Source organism: Ceratotherium simum, chromosome 10 (assembly GCF_057802395.1).
Source record: "Ceratotherium simum simum isolate JZ-2026a chromosome 10, ASM5780239v1, whole genome shotgun sequence".
Lineage (NCBI taxonomy): Eukaryota > Metazoa > Chordata > Mammalia > Perissodactyla > Rhinocerotidae > Ceratotherium > Ceratotherium simum.
In genome coordinates, this window is record NC_141909.1 from 58367255 (window position 1) to 58387137 (window position 19883).

Consider the following 19883-nt stretch of genomic DNA (forward strand, 5'->3'; position numbering starts at 1 on the left):
TATTTATGGCCTCATTGTAATTATACAATAAAAGCTAATTATTTTAAAGACATATCATTTACAATGTTAAAAATAAGTATCATAAAGCTCACAGCTGAAATGCTGTCAGAACATTTTTGAAGTGCACATTTTGTGGCATTTAACCCTGCTTTTCATTGATGGAATAAAATGAGGCATGTAAGTATTATTGTTGGTTCCACTAGACTAGCCTAATTTTTTCCAGTCTCCCTATTTTCTTTTTCTTTCTTTTTTTTCCCAGATAGGTGAAAACTTGCTCAGTGTGCCCTCCACGGTTGCCATGGCAACTAGTCTATCACACACAGCTAACCTTTTCATTCACTGTGTTGATATTGTCTGTAGGAGCATCTTCTGAATGTTGTTTTCCTAGAGCAACCATAGTGCAGTCATTATCTGTCATCTTGGCATCTTTCTTTGAGTTTTTTTTTTGTCCCATTTGGAGTTGACTAGACTTGTAGGCCAAGGTTGGTATAGTGTTCACTAAAATTAATTGCAATGGTTTTTTGTTTTCCTTGTACTGACAGTGTATATACCGCGAAAAGGCCGACCTATAGGTCTTATTGAACAGTGTGTACACTAGCGGGTTGACTGCTGAGGAGAGGTAACCGATCCAAACGAACACATTGAGCAGGACTCCGATGACATCCTCATTGCAGGATTCTTTGCAGATGACGTCCATGATGTTCGTGATGAAGAAGGGGCACCACATCACCACAAACAGAAAGAAGACGATGCCCAGCACCTTGCAAGCTTTTTGCTCATTGCTGATGGACTGCATAGTCCTCCTGCCATAGGACCCAGGCTCCCTGTGGATCGACCGCTGGAAGAGCTTTTCTGAAGACAGGGAACTCTGAGGGAGGAAGCTGAAAGAAGCTAATTTGGCCCGAGTGCTGAGATCATTCACACACAAAGTAGCTTCTTTCTGGAGTGACTTGATAGTTAGAAAGTAGGTGATCACCATGATGGTTAAGGGAATGAAAAATGACACGAAAGAGCCGATCAAGACAAAGTTTTCATCAGCAAGTAAGCAGCTCCCTTTTTTGAAGACCTTGGAATCATCCTGTAGCCCAAAGACTGGTATTGGCATGGATATACCTGGAGTTTGACAGAGAATGAAACATGATTATTAAGAAATTGAGTACATGAAGACAAGAGCATTGCCACATAATAGTGGCTGTTCAAAGGATTTTATATCAACATTGTTTAAAAGCTTAACATATACTTTCAATGAGAATTTAAAATTCCCTTGGACTTATCTCTTTTATAAATATATATTATATAGTTCCTTATACTTATATGTTATATTGTTTATATAAATAATTATTTACATACAGAGGACTACAATAAATCTCTAATTTTTCATGCTATATTTTTTTGATTATAACATCCTTATTAATTGAAGAAAATACACACAGAGACAAAGAAATAAAAATGGAAATGACCAATGATGTCACCACCCAGAGATAACCACCGTTAACATTATGACGCTGTCATATTTTAGATAAACACACACACAGACACATACACACCATATACACACATTTTAAAACAGAATTGGAGTTCTATTTCATATGCAGCTCTGTATCCCTTGTTTTTACCTAACATGTCATAAGCATAGTTTATGAAAGTAACTTTATAAAATTACAAACATAGTATATTTTCTTTCTAGAAAATAAAAAAATAACAACAAATAAAGAAAAAGAATACGTATTCTTACCAGCTGGGGCGACCACAATTTCCACTTTGTGTAGTTTCTCTTTCCATTTACTTGTATATGTAAATATGCAGTTTTAGATCCCCCCATCCCATTTAACATTAAATCATGAAAATTGCACATATTTTATTTTGAAAAAATATGATTATCTAATGTGAATTTAAAGTAACTTTAACCAATTTTGATGCTTTTTAAAAGAGCTTTTTATTATGGAAAAATTCTAATATATACAAACAAAACAAAGGAAAACATCCGGCACAATGAACCCATTACCCAGCTTTGACAATGAGCGACTCAAGGCCGATATTGTTTCATCCATACCCCGACCTGCTGCAATGCTTCCCACGTTATTTTGAAACAAATCCCAGACATCATATCATTCACTCTCTAAATATTTTGTGTATATCTGAAAGCTATTCCCTCTTTAAAAAACATAATATTATCACAATACCATTCCCACTCCTAAATAGGAATTTAGTATTTCCTTAATATCATTAAAAATAGAGTGGGTGTTCAAATTTCCAATCGTCTCATAAAAGTCATTATGTATTTTTAGTAGTAGAGCATTCATAAGGCTGGATTACAAAAAAAATAAGCAGCCACAGACTTTTCTTTTATTGACAATTACAAGAGTTAGGTATAGGATGAGACGATACATGGGAACACGCGCCCATGGTCATTTGCTCTGTCACTTAAATCTGGGGAACCTATAAAGGCACAGGGCTTAGGCAGAGGAGGGAGCAGAGTGAGTAAAGGCAACATGTGGTCTCTAATCATGCTAACTTCTCCCCGTGGTGATAGGACCTTATTAAATGGAGATTCAACTGGCCACCACCACCATTATGCATTTTGGGGGGAGTGGGAGTATCTTGCTCTACTGCCTGTGATTGCCATAGAGGAACAGTCAGAGTGATGGGAAAGGACAGGGACCATGAATCAAATACTCTGTATAACTTAGTTTAGAGTTGCTCGTTTGCGAAAGGGTAGATACCACAAGGCCACCCTGGAGAAAGTCAGCAAAAAGATTCTTGATAACTCTTGCCCATGTTTTCAGCTCCCTCAGAACTGTATAACAGGGAGTGTCCTGGTCACTGCTTCCGACCACCCTTGAGAGTCTAATAAGTGGTCACAATCCAGCCAAGAACACAGATTTGTTCCAGAGTCCAGGGCTTCTGCTTGCTTGACTCTTGCCATCCATCTGGAAAAACTTCCTTTGAGGATCTATAATCTAACTTCTGCATACTCAGAACAGAGTTCAGCTCCATCCAACCATGGATCTGACTGTCCTAACCTCAAGTCATCTCACACTGGCCATCCTTGCAAGGAGGGGACATTAGCTTGAGTTAATGTAATGCTTAACACACATCTTTCTCAGTGACATTTGCCATTATCTTCACAGACTTAATTGACAGTATTTGTCACTTGTCTATGCAAGGCCATCCCAGTATTCTTGGAAGGTGGAGATATATGACATCAGAGCTGTTCTTAAGGACATGTAGTGTGGTTAATGATTCTTCATTTCCTTTACTCCTCTCTGTCCCTGGCTTGTTTCTGGGAACATTCTGTGGGCCAAGAAGAGATGGAAGAACTGTGGCTCCAAGAGGAATATCTTCTGAGACTCTGGATACATGCCAGTTTTGCTTATCCTTTAGAAAACTCTTGATTGCAAAATTTAAGATATGGTGTCTAAGAAGAGTGTTCTAAGTGTTTGAACATATATCTGTGAAAGGTGTTTCCTGTACTTATCTACAAGTCCTTGTTAGTGTAGTTGCTCATTGATTAGAACAAATGCTTTGGAGTGAGACAGACCTGGATTTGAGTCTTGGCTCTGGTTCTGTGCTCCTGAGCTGGTTACTTCATTGCTGTAGGCCTAAATTCCTCATCTATAATATGAGGCTGGCACCTAAATGCCTCCATGGATGTGACGATGATAAAATGTCCCAAATAGGCAGAGCACCTAGGACAGTGCTTAGTCCAGAGTGAACGCCCTATTAATGGTCAATAAACATGAAAATAGCTTTCTCTGCAAAATAATTCACATTAAATACATTAATTTGACTTTGTTCTATTTTGCTTTGGTTGTATATACTAGACTTTAAAATATATAATAGATCTTCTTAGACTAAGAGAAGTTAAAAAGAGTTTTGGCTGGGGCCGGCCCGGTGGCATAAACGGTTAAGTGCGCGCTCTCCGCTGCAGTGGCCTGGGGTTTGCCGGTTCGGATCCCGGGCGCGCACCGACGCATCGCTTGGCAAGCCATGCTGTGGCGGCGTCCCACATAAAGTGGAGGAAGATGGGCACGGATGTTAGCCCACGGCCAGTCTTCCTCAGCAAAAAGAGGAGGATTGGCAGATATTATCTCAGGGCCGATCTTCATCACAAAAAAAAAAAGAATTTTGGCTATTGTCTATGTAGTTAATAATAATGTAATTATCATCTTCTGCTAGGGTGACAGAGGGTCTCAATCAATTTTAATTTAGTACAGTGAGGACTATTGATGGGTTTTCTAGTGTGATGAATTACAGCCATTACTATTAGTCATGATACACATAAACAAAATATCGACCGTCCAAAAAAAGTATATTATTTTGTTATTAAGCTCTTGGGTGTGCATTTTCCTGATTCACACAAAGAAAGTCACCACCTTGAGAGCCTTTTGCTGTCTTTGTTTGTGACCTAGTAATTTATACAAGTGGCAATTCTCAATTAACCAGAATATAAGATTACCTAAGACACCAAATTCTTCAATCATTTGGAATTCAGATGTGTGTCCTTGTTTGGGGAGAACATACACACACACACGCACACACACACACACACACACACACCCCTCTCCAGAATGGCTCAATTTCTGTGGCCAGAGAGGAAAGAGATGATGGAGTCATCTCACTGAAGTCGAGATTGCCCCTCTTAGCTGCCTGGGATAAAGAACCACTTTAAAGTGGATATGGCAAGAGGGCACAGGCAGGCTGTCTGGAAGGGGGACCTTGATTTGGAGGAGGAGAATCAAACTGATTAGATCTTTAAATGGCCCATTCCTCTTTACATACAACAAAAATACCCTGAATACTATCAGATATTTCAGTGCCTCCCTCTTGGTAACGGGTCAGCAAAGGTTTGTGGAAAGAATCACCAGATAAATTTACAATACTTTCTAAAAGAGGGGAAGGAATTTTACGTCAAAGAACTAGAACACTGAGATAGACTTTGTGGTTACAATAAGCAGTTCAAAAACACGCTCTGACCAAGAGAGATAAAGATGCTGGCTGATAACCAAGATTGCAGCCACAGCCATCTCCAGTGCATTAATTTTCTGGCTGCTTTGTTTGATAATAGCTGCTTTTGGAGATCTGGCATCTCCACTCATTTGAAATTTCTGCATATAAAGCATTTTCCTTTATGAACAAACAGACAGCAGCTTGAACTCCGTGACTTTGCATTTTGTTTAATATATTTTTCTGAGGAGTGGAAAACAGCAATCAAAATTCAGTATCAGTATTGGATCCTCCATGTGCATTTTGATTTCTTTTCATTAAAACTCAGACAATGAAATGAATGGGAAACATGGATGCCCAGGAACATGAAGGTTTTGGCTGGTGTCTTTCTTTTAGGGTTGCCCTGCCTACTCTTTGCACGTAAAGTTTGCACCTCTGGTTAACATCTTACCACAGTCTCGGTAAATGGCCTTAATTCTGAGCACTGGCTGTGAGAGACAAGCTTTATTCTTAATTCCAGATATTTACACTTTACTGTCTTGGGACTGAAGGTACTTCTGAGACTGTCTCCTTGGGAAATAAGAAGGTTGCCTTATTAGGTAGTGATTCTCTGGTGGGGAACACAACAGTGGGAGTCCCTAGGGCCTCGGGTCAGGTAGGAGGTACAGGGGAAAGAAACAAATACTTCAGGACTCTTGTGAAAAAGACTGAATTTTGGTTCATAGATTTCATTTCTCCTGGAAACACTACTTTTCCTTTGTATTTTCACACATGGTGAATTTTTTCAAGTTATAAGAATGGATTTGCTACCAGTTGACAGAAAGCACCACAAGTGAATGCTGAAGGACAGATACTGGACCACAGGGAGAGAGGGGTTGAATATAGAGGGCAGCCGGGCCAGGGACTCACCGTCCTTCTAATATAGAGTGTAAAGCTTAAGAGTTGCTAAATTTCTTATAATCCATGGTCTCTGACAAGGCAGATGTACATAAAAGTGAGAGCTGGATAAGCGTGTCAGTTACCCAAGAAATTGGATGTTTCCTCTTAGATTAATTCTGAATATCTCTAACAATGTCATAACTTTTCAAATACTTTCACATATATTCATTTACCCTCAATTAAATTTTTTGTGCCATATTGTAAAAATAACACCCACACACTCCTATGGGCATTTAAAAATTTTACTTTATAGAAAAACAGGCCTAGCAAGTTTAAGTGATTTATGTAGAATCACACAACATTTTAGGGGCAAAATCAAGACTTAGTCTTAAGTTTCTCAATTCTTATGGCTGATTTTTTTTTACCTGCTTATTTGTTTCTTTTATGGTAGTTATAAAAATCTATGACCGGGGCCGGCCCGGTGGCGCAAGCGGTTGGGTGCGCGTGCTCCGCTGCGGCGGCCCGGGGTTTGCTGGTTCGGATCCCGGGCACGCACCGACGCACTGCTTTGGCAAGCCATGCTGTGGCGGCGTCCCATGTAAAGTGGAGGAGGATGGGCACGGATGTTAGCCCAGGGCCGTCTTCCTCGGCAAAAAAAAGAGGAGGATTGGCGGATGTTAGCACAGGGCTGATCTCCTCACAAAAAAAAAAAAAAAAAAAAAAAAAAAAATCTATGACTATATCAGAGGTCCTTAACATTGGTTTTAGGAAGACTATGATAAATCCTAAAACCTGCAGTCTGCCTATATATACATTATTTTGGAGAAAGATAAAGCTTTCATCAGATTATCAGAAAAGTTTCTGTTCTCAAGGTGGTTAATAAACACTGAATTATATCAATGCCCTAGATACAGAACACACACACATATGCATGCTTACACACATGCACACACACATATACACACAGGTTCACACACGCCCCGATGGTTCTTTATGTCTTGATACTTTCTTTTTTCATTCTTTAATCTCAAAGTAAAAATTTCCTTTAGTGAGACATTATTTTTTGAGGCCAGACAGATATTTTAAAACTAAAATCCTTATAATCTCCACCTAGCTTCTTTTTTATATAGCAGTTATTCTCTACTTTGCATATTAGAATTACTGGGGAGCTTTTAAAAATTACATTGCCTGAGCTCCATTCCCAGAGATTCTGATATTATACTTTTAAAAAATACTAATGCTCAGACCCCACAAAAGAACACCTGGTGATCCTGATACAGCTGATGTTGCGAACCCGGGATGTATAGAATTAAGAGTGTAGTAAAAATGTGTTTATTCTGAAATAAAACTAAATCAAGTGAAGTTTTACAGCTCCACCCTTTGCCTTCATTTAATTAATTTATTAATTTTCCCATAGGCTCAGGCTAACTTCCCACAGCAAAGCAAAGTGGAGAATTGATGGAGAGGGGAAGAAACCTGCCCCCCACCACTCCCCCATCTCGGGCATGAGTTATTTGGAAAAAAAGAGAAGTGTTAAGTGAGGTTTTTGTGTTAAGCCACAAATCCTTGTTTCAGTTCTTTGACTGGGATGACTAAATCTCCAAAAATGTTTCAAACCTGGTGTGCTGCCCCAGTAAATATACGATATTTGGAAGAAATGCTCGAAGTCTCCCTGAAGGATAGGCAGTTGTGCACTGCCTAAGCTGGTGGCCTAATTGTCCCCGTCATTGCTTCCTAGAAAGGTGGTCTCTTGCTCTTCTGACCCTCACTCCTTTTCCTTTCTGTTTCACAGCCCAGAAGTTGTGCTTTTATCATGACAATCTTGCACTGAAAGGTAAAGAGACTGAATTCTGACTTGTTGAACATGGATTGTCAGCCATCACTGCGACACCTGGAAGCCCATCCATGTCTTTCATCCCAGGGCAGATTGACTTCCATCCACCACCTTCTTCCCCTGTCAATGCATTATGAAACCCATACAGAATCTGAACAATATGATGGAATATGGATAAATTATTAGAGTCTCATTTTGCTGTTGGAATCACAAGTAATAGAGCAACTTTTCAAATTCTTCAATTCAACTTGTCATCATCCACTGCCCCTTTCTTTTTTAATAAGCAGAATTACACCATCCACCAACAATGGATAAGTGTTCTTTTCTAGACTGCATATTCAGCGACATGCTCATTAGCAAAGGTTTATTTATAAAAAAATTCATTTCTGTCCCACATTATTGAACCTCATCTTACAGTATTACATCCTTACTTCCATTTGTTTTAAAGGGGTCAGATTTTGGAGTGATTCTTTCTGAAAGCTTGGAGAATGAGTCTTACATGTGACATCTTATTTCAGAGACTCTGGTGTAGAAGGTGTGTGTAGAAACAGTTATGTTGTCTGGGAAGTTAGCTTGCAGAAGGTGGCCACATAATGCAGGCCTACAGGTAGTCAGTTTTTCTTCCTCCAGCCTCTCTAATACATGGCTTCCTAAAGCACCACATTTTCATATCACATTGTGAAGAACTACAATGTCCCAATGCTAGAGCCATTTTCAACCACTGAGCCCACGCTACAAGGTCTTTGTGATCTGGTCTTAATGGGATTATTCAACTTTTTCAATTTTTGACATAGTCACGAGGTGTTCTCTCTCTTCTTTCTGTTATGTCTGGAACTATTCAGAAGGGTATTACATATAGCTTGATTTTTCAGCTAATCACATAGCGTGATTGGAGGAGCTCCCAAGATCTGCCTGTTCCCATCTGCATCTTTTCCCAGTGACTTGCTTGGTACACTGCAATGTTCCGCTGTTAGAATGAGAAGTCCCATTTTGCGCGTCTATGATACCTCAGAGGGTTAACTATTAATCCAGGCTCAAGTTGCAGTGGCGCAGAAATGCCCAGCAGGGGAGACTCCTGAGGGCATGGGCCTTCGAAAGGAAGGCCCTCATAGGAGAGAAGACAGAGAACAGCTCAGGGATGCAGGTCAGAGAGGGATGTGGTGTCTGTGGCACATTGGGTTGTTCCTAAAAGCCCCGAGCTCCATGGGGGAAGGTGCACTGTAAATAGTAACTGGGAGGTACAGACTCTCTTCTCCATTTTGCCCTGGGCTAGTTCTGAAGCCATCCCCTTCCCTGAAATGCTCTGCCAACCAGGGGGGCTCCAGAATTTCTCTGCGGCAGGGGCCTAGGGGTAGCAGCTGATTGGACATGGGGGAGAGAGGCGACCTGTCTTGTGGCTACTTTTGCACAGGAAGCACACTGTTTTTACTTTGTGTGATTATTTGGGGGTGGTTTGGAGGCTGCAAGTGGAGATGATGTTTCCAAACCATAGCCTACATTTCTTTTAAGACATGTCTCATGACATCTTTCTTTCAAGACATCCCCTGTATGAAGTCTTCCCCAAATTATTTCTCTCTGTAACAAGATCTCCTTTCCTTACTCTATATTCCTTCATCACTTCCATAAATAATTTATACTGTGCTAATTCACAATTCTAATACCTTAGAATTTTTCTCTAGAAATCTCAGTTCACCCATGAGATGATAATCTCACTAATGGCAGGGACATCTCTTCTTATACTTATTGCAGCCACACCAGCATCTAATGCAGCTCTGCTTATACTAGGGACTTGGCACATGCTTGTGGGACTGATGAGTAAATGAATGAAAGGGAGAAAAAAAGAGAATTGTAATAAATGTGAATTATCATACATTTTATAGACATGGCTTGAATTTACCAAATTATTTAATAATGTTTCCCTTCATTTTTGCTGGGAAAACACAGTAAATGAGGCTTCCAATTAGCCACATATGACAGAGAGAGGGAAAATGGATATTTACGTGATACTTAATTGTATACTCTTCTGAGAGAGCTACATATAGGATTAACCAGCACATGAGCTGACCACCTTAACTGCGAAAGTCACGGGGGAAAAGATCGCTGTAAAAGGCAGTGCCTGCATGGGAATCAGGAGACCTGGGTTTATTTCTGTCTGTTCTGACTCATAACCTGGATCTAGGGCTGTTATTTTTCTCAGAGCTCTTTTTCAGGTAAATTAAACAAGTACGGATGAGGAAACTGGAGTGGGATACAGTGGGGAAGGCACAGAATAGGGGTCATAAGGCACAGGCTTCATTCTGACTCTGTCAGTTACTAGCTGGGTGACCTCAGGCTGCTTAATTTTAAAGCCTCCCTCTGTAAGGTGGAGATAATAAAAAGAAGACTTCTCTAATTTACATATAGGACTTTGGTGAGGAAACAGTGAGGTAATGTGTCTGAATTGTTTTGTAAACTTTTAAGATGAAAGTGATTATAATTTACTTAGCACTAGACTCTATGGGTACCACAAAAGACCTTTGAGAACCTTCATGAAGCCTAAGACTTTGTATGGAAAACAAAACATACACACATGACCTAGTAAGACAGCAGTGCAGGATAGAATGAGATCAAGAAGCAAAATAGGTGATGTGGATAAGCACTCCTACATGACGTCAGAATGTGATGCTCATTGTGGGTTAGTGTCTCCTGGGAAGCGCTGTGTAGGAGACAGCGTGGCTGAGTTGGGCCTTCTGGGTGAATAGAATCTGGACGGGGGTCAGGACCAAAGGCAAGGAGACAGGTATATGATCACTGTACATCCTGGGCCGTAGTGCACCTGGCCCTGCTGGGGCTGAGTTCTGCTGCGTTTGGCACGCAACTCTGAACTCAGGAGCAAGCACACATGTTGCTTATCAGAGGCAACTGCTTATCAGGTCCTCTGCGTGACAGCAATCAGTTTTAGTCATTCATCCACTAACCAAATATTAGTTGAACATACAGTGAACTAGGTACTTTAGGAATCCGAGAGGAAGAAGGTGCTTGAGTCTATAATCACTACTTTATAATCCAAGACTTTTTGCTGTCTTTCATGAACTCATCAATCCAAAACAAGACTAGGGAGGAAGAGGATGCAGAAATGTAAGCAGAAAAAGTAGGTTGAGCGCTGACACCAAATTGTTAAAAATAATACAATCAAGGTAAATCTGTAGTTACCCTGGATTTTTTTTAAGGCAGCTATAAGGCAGGATAGCAGTTCTCAAACGTTTTGGTCTCAAGACTCCTTTACACACTTAAAGACTATTGAGGATTCCAAAGACTTTTTGTTTCTGTGGGTTACACAGAAACAAATATCTACAGATCTGCAGAGATCTACAGATCTCCCTTGATTTACAATGGGATTATGTCCAGATAAACCCATCCTAAACTGAAAATATCATAAGTTGAAAATGCAGTTAATACGCTTAACCTACCAAACATCCTAGCTTAGCCTCGCCTACCTTAAATGTACTCAGAACATTTACATTAGCTTACAGTTGGGCAAAAACACCTAACACAGAGCCTATTTCATAATAAAGTGTTGAATATCTCATGTAATTTGTTGAATACTATACTGAAAGTGAAAACCAGAATGGTTGGATGGGTACAGCACGGTTGTAAGTGTATCGGTTGTTTATCTTCGTGATCACGGGGCTGACTGGGAGCTGCAGCTCGCTGCCTCTGCTGGGCATCACGAGAGAGTATCATACTGCATATCGCTAGCCCAGGAAAAGATCAAAATTCAAGGTTTCTACTGAATGCATATCGCTTTTGAGCCATCGTAAAGTCGAAAAATTGTTAAGTTGAACCACCGTTAAGTCAGGGACCATCTGTATAAATATTTGTCGTATTAGAAATGAAAACTGAGAACACGGAAAAACAATAGTTTATCAATTCATTTAAAAATAAACTAATAAACCCATTACATGTTAACATAAATAACATTTTTATGAAAAATAATTATATTTTTCAGAACAAATCAAATAGTGAGAAGAATGGCACCGTTTTACAGTTCTGAAAATCTCTTTTATGTCTGGCTTAATAGAAGACAGTTGGATTCCCATACATGCTTGTGCTTCAGTCTCTTATTATATCACACACCATATATCCTCTGGAAAACTCCACTATCACCCAACAAAAGGATGGAAGGGAAAAGGGAAAATCACACCTTATTTTTTCCCAGCTTTATTGAGAAATAGTTAACAGAAACATTGTGTAAGTTTAAGAGGTACAATGTGATGATTTGATGCACATATACATTGAGAAATGTTTACCACAATAAGGTTAGTTAACACATCCTTCACCTCACATAATTACCATTTTGTTGTTGCTGTTTTGGTGAGAATATTAAAGCTCTACTCTCATAGCAATGCTCAAGTATACAATACAGTATTGTTAACTCATGTCACTTAAGCTGTACCTTAAGTCCCCAGAACTTATTCATCTTATAACTGAAAGTTATGTACCCTATGACCAACATCTCCCAATTTCCCCCACCCCTTAGTCCCTGGTAAACACCATTCTAATCTGTTTCTGTGAGTTCGATGTTTTCAGATTTCACATATAAGTGAGATCATACAGTATTTGTCTTTCTTTGTCTGACTTATTTCACTTAGCATAATGCCCTCAAGGTCCATCCATGTTGTCACAAATGGCAGGATTTCCTTCTTTTTTATGGCTGAATAATATTACATTATATATATATATATATATATATATATCATATTTTCTTTATCCATTCATCAGTGGACACTTAGGTTGTTTCCATGTCTTGGCTGTTGTGAATAATGCTGCAATGAACATGGGGGTGCAGCTATGTCTTCGAGATAGTTATTTCATTTCTTTGGGTATTACTATTATTATGAAAATAGTATTGACCTCTTGGACTTCTTAAAGTGTCTCAGGTATCCCCAGAGATCCCAAGAACACAGTTTGAAAGCCACTGATGTAGGAGAAAAAGCCATCAGCTTGGAATCAGAAAACCCAAGTTTGGATCCCCTATGACCTTAAACAAGCTACTTAATCCCTCTAAGATTTTTCTCCTATAAAATGGGGATTATTTAATAGTATCCCCTTCAAAGGATAATCATGAGGAATATAAATGAGAATTGCTATACCATTGGTAGTAAATATTATATTGTCTAGCAGATGGAAATCATAGAGAAGAATGTTTCACAGCCTTCCTTAATGTGCTGAGTTCTTCATTCTGTCTAAAAATCCCTTCTGTAGCCAAAACCTCCTATGCCCCTTGTTTGGCTCTAAGAGAAATGAAAACCAGCTTGCTGTCATACTTATAGCTTAGCTTAAAATCTGTGCCTTGCTTGCCTCCTTGGCACAGAGGTCTGTCAATGTGGAACTAGTTCATCACTTAACACAGGGGCCTTGCAGAGTAAGACCATCTCCCAGAATGGCTGATAATGCACTTCTCAACTCTGTCATTTTCCCTAACTGACTAAGTAGCAAATGGTGAAAATTTAATGACCTCTTCTGTGGATGGTAACAATTAAGTCAGCTGCCAGGAGTACTGAGTAATGGGTGTGCAATGTGATATTGCTACAGAAAGTACACATTAGGATTCACAGAGCAAGGATCAAAGAAATATTTCTACTGTGCACTTCCTCTTTGGGAACAAGGGTGGCCTTATGAAATCTGGGGCTTCTTTCATAGGTGTTAGGGTGCATGGAAATTATTGTGAATGGCTTTCTCCCAAGACAGCCCCAGTGAAAGATTCTCAAAGATGGGTCTGCTATTGCTTGTTTTATCACTCAGGGTTCTTTGGTTTTAAGCAAATGAAGCTAATTTGGGCTGAGTTAGCAGAAAATGAGTTTAATAAAATGATATTGAATAGTTCAAAGAATTCTAGAGAGGGCTGGGTTCTGGGCTAAAATTCCCATGTTAAATTGCATTGCAGACCTGGTCCGATGAGGAAACTTCTGCTGTTTTCTTTGTCCACTGAGCACCATAGGGAACAGCAACAGAAGCTCCTGCCTCGCTATACCAGGGGCTCAATTATGCAACCACTGGAAGCCTGACGCCTCAGCCACCTCCATGCTGGCAAAAAAGGAGGGGGCTCGCTCATCCTTTTCGTTCACTTTGCTCTTTTCCACGTCACAGTTTTGCCAGGGTGCTGCTATTTGGTGCAACCTAGGCTATGAGCCAATGTCCCAGCAATTAATAAGTCTGGGAATTTGAGTTCTGGCTTTTGGGAATTTCCCCAGATAGAGAAAGGCTCGTTGAAAGAGACCGGCAGCCATGAACATGGCAGGCACCCCTTTCACTTGACCTATGCACGGCATGATTTGTAGCTGTTGTAACTGGGCTGGGCCAGGGAGATGCCTATTCCAAAGATGGTGATGCTAGAATTTCTAGCCTTTTCCCATTTTCCTCTTTTTCCTGTGATTGTCCTCTTTTTCTGTCATCTCTGCAGTCAGCTTACGTTCAAGTATTTAATACTTAAAAATGAGTCAGTCTGGCAATTACCAATAGCTGTGAACTCAAATGCTTAAGGGGCTAGCATAGTAATATAACTGAGTTATGTGGTGGGTATAAGATGATAGAGAGACTAGTGCTTGCAAAACTGGACAGTGTCTAAGGACAAGCAAGTACAATTAAAAAAATACAGAGGGTACAAGCCAAACAAAACATATCTGTGGGATAGACAGATTTTTTCATTATTTAATTAGCTTGGCACAGGTTTGGAGCCTTAAATAAAGTTTCCTTGGGGTTCTCTTTGTTCATACCTCTTATGGGCTTCTCATTGTGGCCTTGCTCTTGGAGTCACTATCTCTGTACTGATAAACTGATATTATTTCTACCACAAGGCTCACATACATTTTTGTTTTGGTTCCTAAGTCCTATGATCAAGAGAGTCTTTCTCAGCGTGAGTTTCAGATGCACTCTTCTTGGACTCAGACCAATGCTGTTGTCACAGACGGACAAGTGCTTTGGACTTATTCTGACAGTGCCCTGGAGGAGGGGGACACAGAAATTCCCTAACTAGTGACTCCTTCTTCTAACTTGAGCTAAACTTCTGTATCTCCCTCTTGTCTTAGTCACTTTCTCTTTGAGCTGCTAGGATTCTAGAAACTTCTTTTTAGTTCCACATTTCATCCCTTTCATCACTTGTCAATCTGGCTGGCTCAGACCTCCAAACTTCCTATCCAGTTTAGAAAAGCCTGAGATGAAGAGCTTTGGGTTTTGAGTTCTCTCAGACTGTATTCGCAGTGAATGATACTAAAGTTGCCACAGTGAGATTTCACTTACTCCATCTTCTACAAAGTTGCTTGTTCTGAAATTTTGGTGATTTGAGAGGAGAAAATTTCTGCATCATTGGAGGGGCATTTCTCTGTCTAATTTCTGCTTCTGAAGGTTCTGTCTTCCCTGATCTAAGTGTGACTTTAGTTTGCAGAAAGACGCACTGGTATCATGTAAAAAGCAGCTTTAACCAAGAAGTTTATCTGGTTATCAAGAGGATAATTTATTTATTTTTTTTAAGAGCTAAAATAAAGCTTACTGATCATCTAGTGAAGCATATTCCTTTTACAGTTGATGAAACAAGATAGAGAAATATTAAATGCTTTGTGCAAGTTTACATTGATAGGTAAAAAGAGTGGGGAAAAAAACCCTTATATTTACAGGTGTCCACCATGTGTCAGAAACTGGGTAGGTCTTCACAGATGTCAGCAAATTTCATCCTCATGAGGCGCCCATAAGGCAGCAATTATTATCCCCATTTTATAGGTGAAGAAAACTGAGGTTCTAAAATATTCCATAATTTGTTCTAGGTCTTTCAATTAGTAAAGGAATGAGCTAGGATTCAAACCTGGGACTCATTTGTTTTCTTCTATATCTCACTTTTTGTTAGGAACTGGCCTCATGATCCCTGACTAGTGGTCCTTTAACTACATCAGAGTGTTCAGTTAGCTTTTTCATTGCTTTCATTTTATAACCAATACTTTTTTGGGTTTTAAGGATTAAGAGTGTTTACTTGTAAAAGCCTTGAGATGCACATGAACATTACGTGAGATCTTATACAAGGGATGTAGGGATAGCAACAGGAGATAGGAAATGGAAAACAAAACCTCTACCCCAACGGCTGTGCATTGCTGTTGATATAACTAGACTTCATTCACGGAACTCTTCAATAAAAGTATCCTTCCTATTCAAGCTCACCAACAACTCGTTAATAAGGCATAAACAATATCTAGCTACCTACTTGGTCTCTGTACTTGGATATGTCTAATTGGCATCCCTGACCTCATACGGCCACGATAGAACTCCAGATTGCACACGCCCATCCCCAATTTTCCCCACTTTCCCCATCCTAGTTGATGGCAATACCATCCATCCAGAAGCACAGCTCAAAAACTTGAGTCATTCTTTCCATCATTCTCCCCTTGCAAAAAACTCACCAATATCCTATTAATTCTATCTCCAAAATGTATTTTCTGTCCAAACCTGTCGACCTCTCTCTATCTCCACTGCCATCTCTATACTGCGAGACATTAGGGCTCACGTCTGAATTACTGCAAGAGCTTCCCCTGCTCTCACTGTTTCCAGCCTCGCCTGTGTACCCCCTTGCTTGAATCCCTCAGAGATCCCCCATTGCACTTAGAATAATGTCCAAACTCCTTACTTTGGTTACAAGGCCTTCCATGATCTGGCCCTGCCTCTCCCTCCTTCTTCATCTCCTATGACCCATCCCTTCTACATGAATTGCTTGAGCCTCATTGGCTTCTTTCTGATCCTTCAGCCCCAGAAGCTGGTTTCCACATTAGGCCTTAGGACTGGCTGTTCCCACGGCCGGGAACATGCTCTCCACTGATATTCCCATGGCTGGCTCCTTCTTATTCGAAATCAATTTTAATGCCACCTCCTCAGTGAGGCCATTCCTGACAATTTACCCTAAATCAGCCTGTCCTTACCCCGCCTGAGTCACTCTATGGCACATTTCCCTGGTTTGTTTTCTCTACAGCATTTGTTACTATATGACATTTTTTTGTTGGTCTATTTATTGGCTAGTTTGTTTGTTTTTTTCCATCAATGTGAGCTCCATAAAAGGAGGGATTTTTCCTAGGATAGGGCCTGGCACATAGCATTTAAATATTAAATACTAAATAAAAATTTGTGGAATAAGTGAACAAGCAAATTCAGAGGCCTTTGGGAGCGCATGACACATAAAAGGTAGAGAAGAAAACAGTTACGATTAAATACTAGACTTCCTCATTACCTTGGTTATAGAGGCAAGGGCAATAATATGCCCAAATATAGATCATTTGGGAGACTAAATATTCTGACAAATCAGGACTTTGTAGAAGACGAAGATAAAGCTATTAAATTTGAGGACTTTCCATAGACATTACCCTTCCTCTCTCCTGCAACTAATAATGATCCTTTATCTTTACAAGCTAATACTTCTTCAGGGACACTGAGAAGTGGTGGTAGTGATAATAACAACAATACAAATAATAATAGCAGCAAATACTTGTATAATATTTCCTATGTTCCAAGCACTGTCCTAAATGCTTTACACAAATTAGCTCACTTAAGCCTCACGACAACCCTGTGAGGTAGGTACTATTGTTATCTCCATTTGCTGATGACAAACTTGAGGCACAGCGAGGTTAAGTAACTTGTCTAAGGTCACACAGTGAGTGGCGGAACTAGGATTTTGAGACACAGTCAGTCTGGCTCTGCAGTCTGTGTGCTTCTTTGCTCTGTGGCTTCAGCACAGTTTAGCCGTCAGGCACGCAGCCTCGAGGGGTCAAACGACCTCACTTCAGAAAATCTGCTGCTTAACAAATTGTACTGCTCGTTCCTGGATCCTGCATCATCGGGTCTGGATCCTGAAATTCACACTGTGCCTTACCTGTGAAATACATTAGGAGCACAAGCCTCCTTCTTGCTGTGTTTGTGGATAAATTTCACATTCAGAGCCACTTAGATGCTATCCATGGAAGCCCAGTCAGTGCTTCCCACAGAGAGACACAAAAATGGATGGGGTATTGTGTGGGCCCTGTCGTTCAGGAGCTTACAGTTAAAGAGCAATTATCTAATGTAAGTCTTTAATGCACATCTCCCAGTTCTTTTTTAATTTAACATTTTTACATTAACATTACATTAACAACAGTTTTAACATTTTTTTTTAAATTACAATTTCTTCCACTATTTCTTACAATGCTTATTCTCTTTCCCTGGATTCCAGCTGATTCGTGTCCTGCGCCTGTGCTGATGTAAACATTTTTCTTCTAACTTAATCTTTAGGTGATTTCGGGACGGGGCTGGGGCAGAAACCCTCTGAAAATAGATGCAAAATTTATGTTCTTTTGACTAGGCAAGTTTTTCAGGAAGGAGGTAATCCCCTAATACTCTGTAACACAAAAATGATTCCGGACCTCTGAACCTGGATGTACGACGGCTATGTTGTGTGTGTATGTGTGTGTGTGTCCTAGAAAAATCACAGCTTCACAGCCTCATAGTTCCATTTCTTCTAGATAGTAGTTCTATGAGAGTATGCAATTTATACTTTTAAAAGACATTAAGGGACAAAAGTTACAGGAAAAATCTAATAAGCCAGATAGTTTTAAAGAAATGCAAGAAAATGATAGAAGATGAGCCCCTTGATGCATTGTGTACTCAGATTAACACACACACACACAGACACACCACAAAACACATTAACTTTAGTGTCTTGGGAAGAAATTAATTTGCTAGGTTACATACATGTTAAAATTGAAGCACTTATTAGAGTAAGTCACATCAAAAGAACACTTTTACATAGAATATCTATATAATGGAAACAGGAACTTCTGAAAAATTGATTCGGTTCTCCATCTCACTCTACAAGGGTACGATGGTTTTATAGTTACTGGGAGAGAGGCCCTCCTTTTAGCAATATTCTGGGCACGTGGGTGGTTGTGGATCTGGGTAAATAAACTGTGAATTTCCCGATGATATACTCACCACTTTTCTAAATTTTGTGACAGTAACAAGGACACTGTTTAACTCCAGCCAACTAAACATTTGAACCTGATGCATTTGGTGGTAGGCAGAATAATGATCCCCCCGAAATGTCCACATCTAGCTCCTGGAATCTGTATATGGTGTGTTACACAGCAAAAGGGAATTAAAGTTGCAGATGGGAATTAAGGCTGCTAATCAGCTGAGCTTCAAATAGGGTGAGGAGCCTGGATTATCCAAGCGGGCTCCGTGTGATCACAAGGCTCCTTAAAAGCGGAAGAGGGAGGCAGGAGCTTTAGGTCAGTGATTCAGTCTTTGAAGATGGCAGAAGACGGCCTCTAGAAGCTGGAAAGTGCAAGGTAAGGCTTTCTCTCCTAGAACGTCCGGAAGGAATGCAGCCCTGCCGACACTTTGACTTGGCCCAGTGAGACCCATTTTGGACTTCTAAAGTGTAAGTAACAAGTTTGTGTTTTCTTTTTCTTTTTTTTGAGGAAGATTAGCCCTGAGCTAACATCCGTGCCCATCTTCCTCTAATTTATATGGGACGCCACCACAGCATGGCTTTGATAAGCAGTGCGTAGGTCCGCGCCTGGAGTTTCGAACTGGCAAACCCTGGGTCGTGGAAGTGGAGCACGTGAACTTAACTGCTACGTCCCCGGGCTGGCCCCAGTTGGTGTTTTTTTTTAAGCCGACAGAAGTGTTATTTTAAGTTTGTGGCAGCCACAGGAAACAAACACACATTGCCTGGGCCCGTTCTTGCCCTGATACTTGGGTGTTGCTGTAGGTGTGCACACTCGTGGAGAGAGAGAGGGGACTCTCCAGGCTGTGAGGACGGCGTTCACTTGTATGGAGCCCTCCCCTGCTCCCACTCATTCAATGGCATTGCCTTTGTCCCTGTGCATTTGGAGTGGCATTCACCATGAGAATTCTTCAAAGGGATAAACCGAATGAGTTTTGGTGCCATTCCGACTCACGTTAATTTTAAACCTTTCTGTGAGCAAGAAAATTGTCCCATAATATGACAAGCAGCATCGTTTTTTACCTTTACATATGCTATTTAAATGCAACTGTAGCCCAGTGGGGTGAAATCAGCACTAGACTGAGAGATGGAGGCCTTGGCGTCTTTCCTTGGTCCTTCCTCTTCCTCACACAAATTGTGGATGTGATGAACTTTTATTCTTCCATAAACATTTCACAACAACTTTGTCAAGTTCCTCAAATCTTTTTGACATTTGAATTGAAACTGTTG

At 40.2% G+C, this 19883-nt stretch overlaps 1 protein-coding gene across 1 annotated transcript in view; it reads right to left on the reverse strand.

Annotated features, from left to right (window-relative positions):
* Positions 1 to 313: 313 nt before the first annotated feature.
* HTR2A (5-hydroxytryptamine receptor 2A) overlaps positions 314 to 19883 on the reverse strand; it is a 56226-nt gene continuing 36656 nt past the window's right edge. Inside the window, exon 3 of the mRNA XM_004433653.3 lies at positions 314 to 1113. Coding sequence (XP_004433710.1) covers positions 314 to 1113 — 800 coding nt within the window. The remainder of the gene's footprint in view (positions 1114 to 19883) is intronic.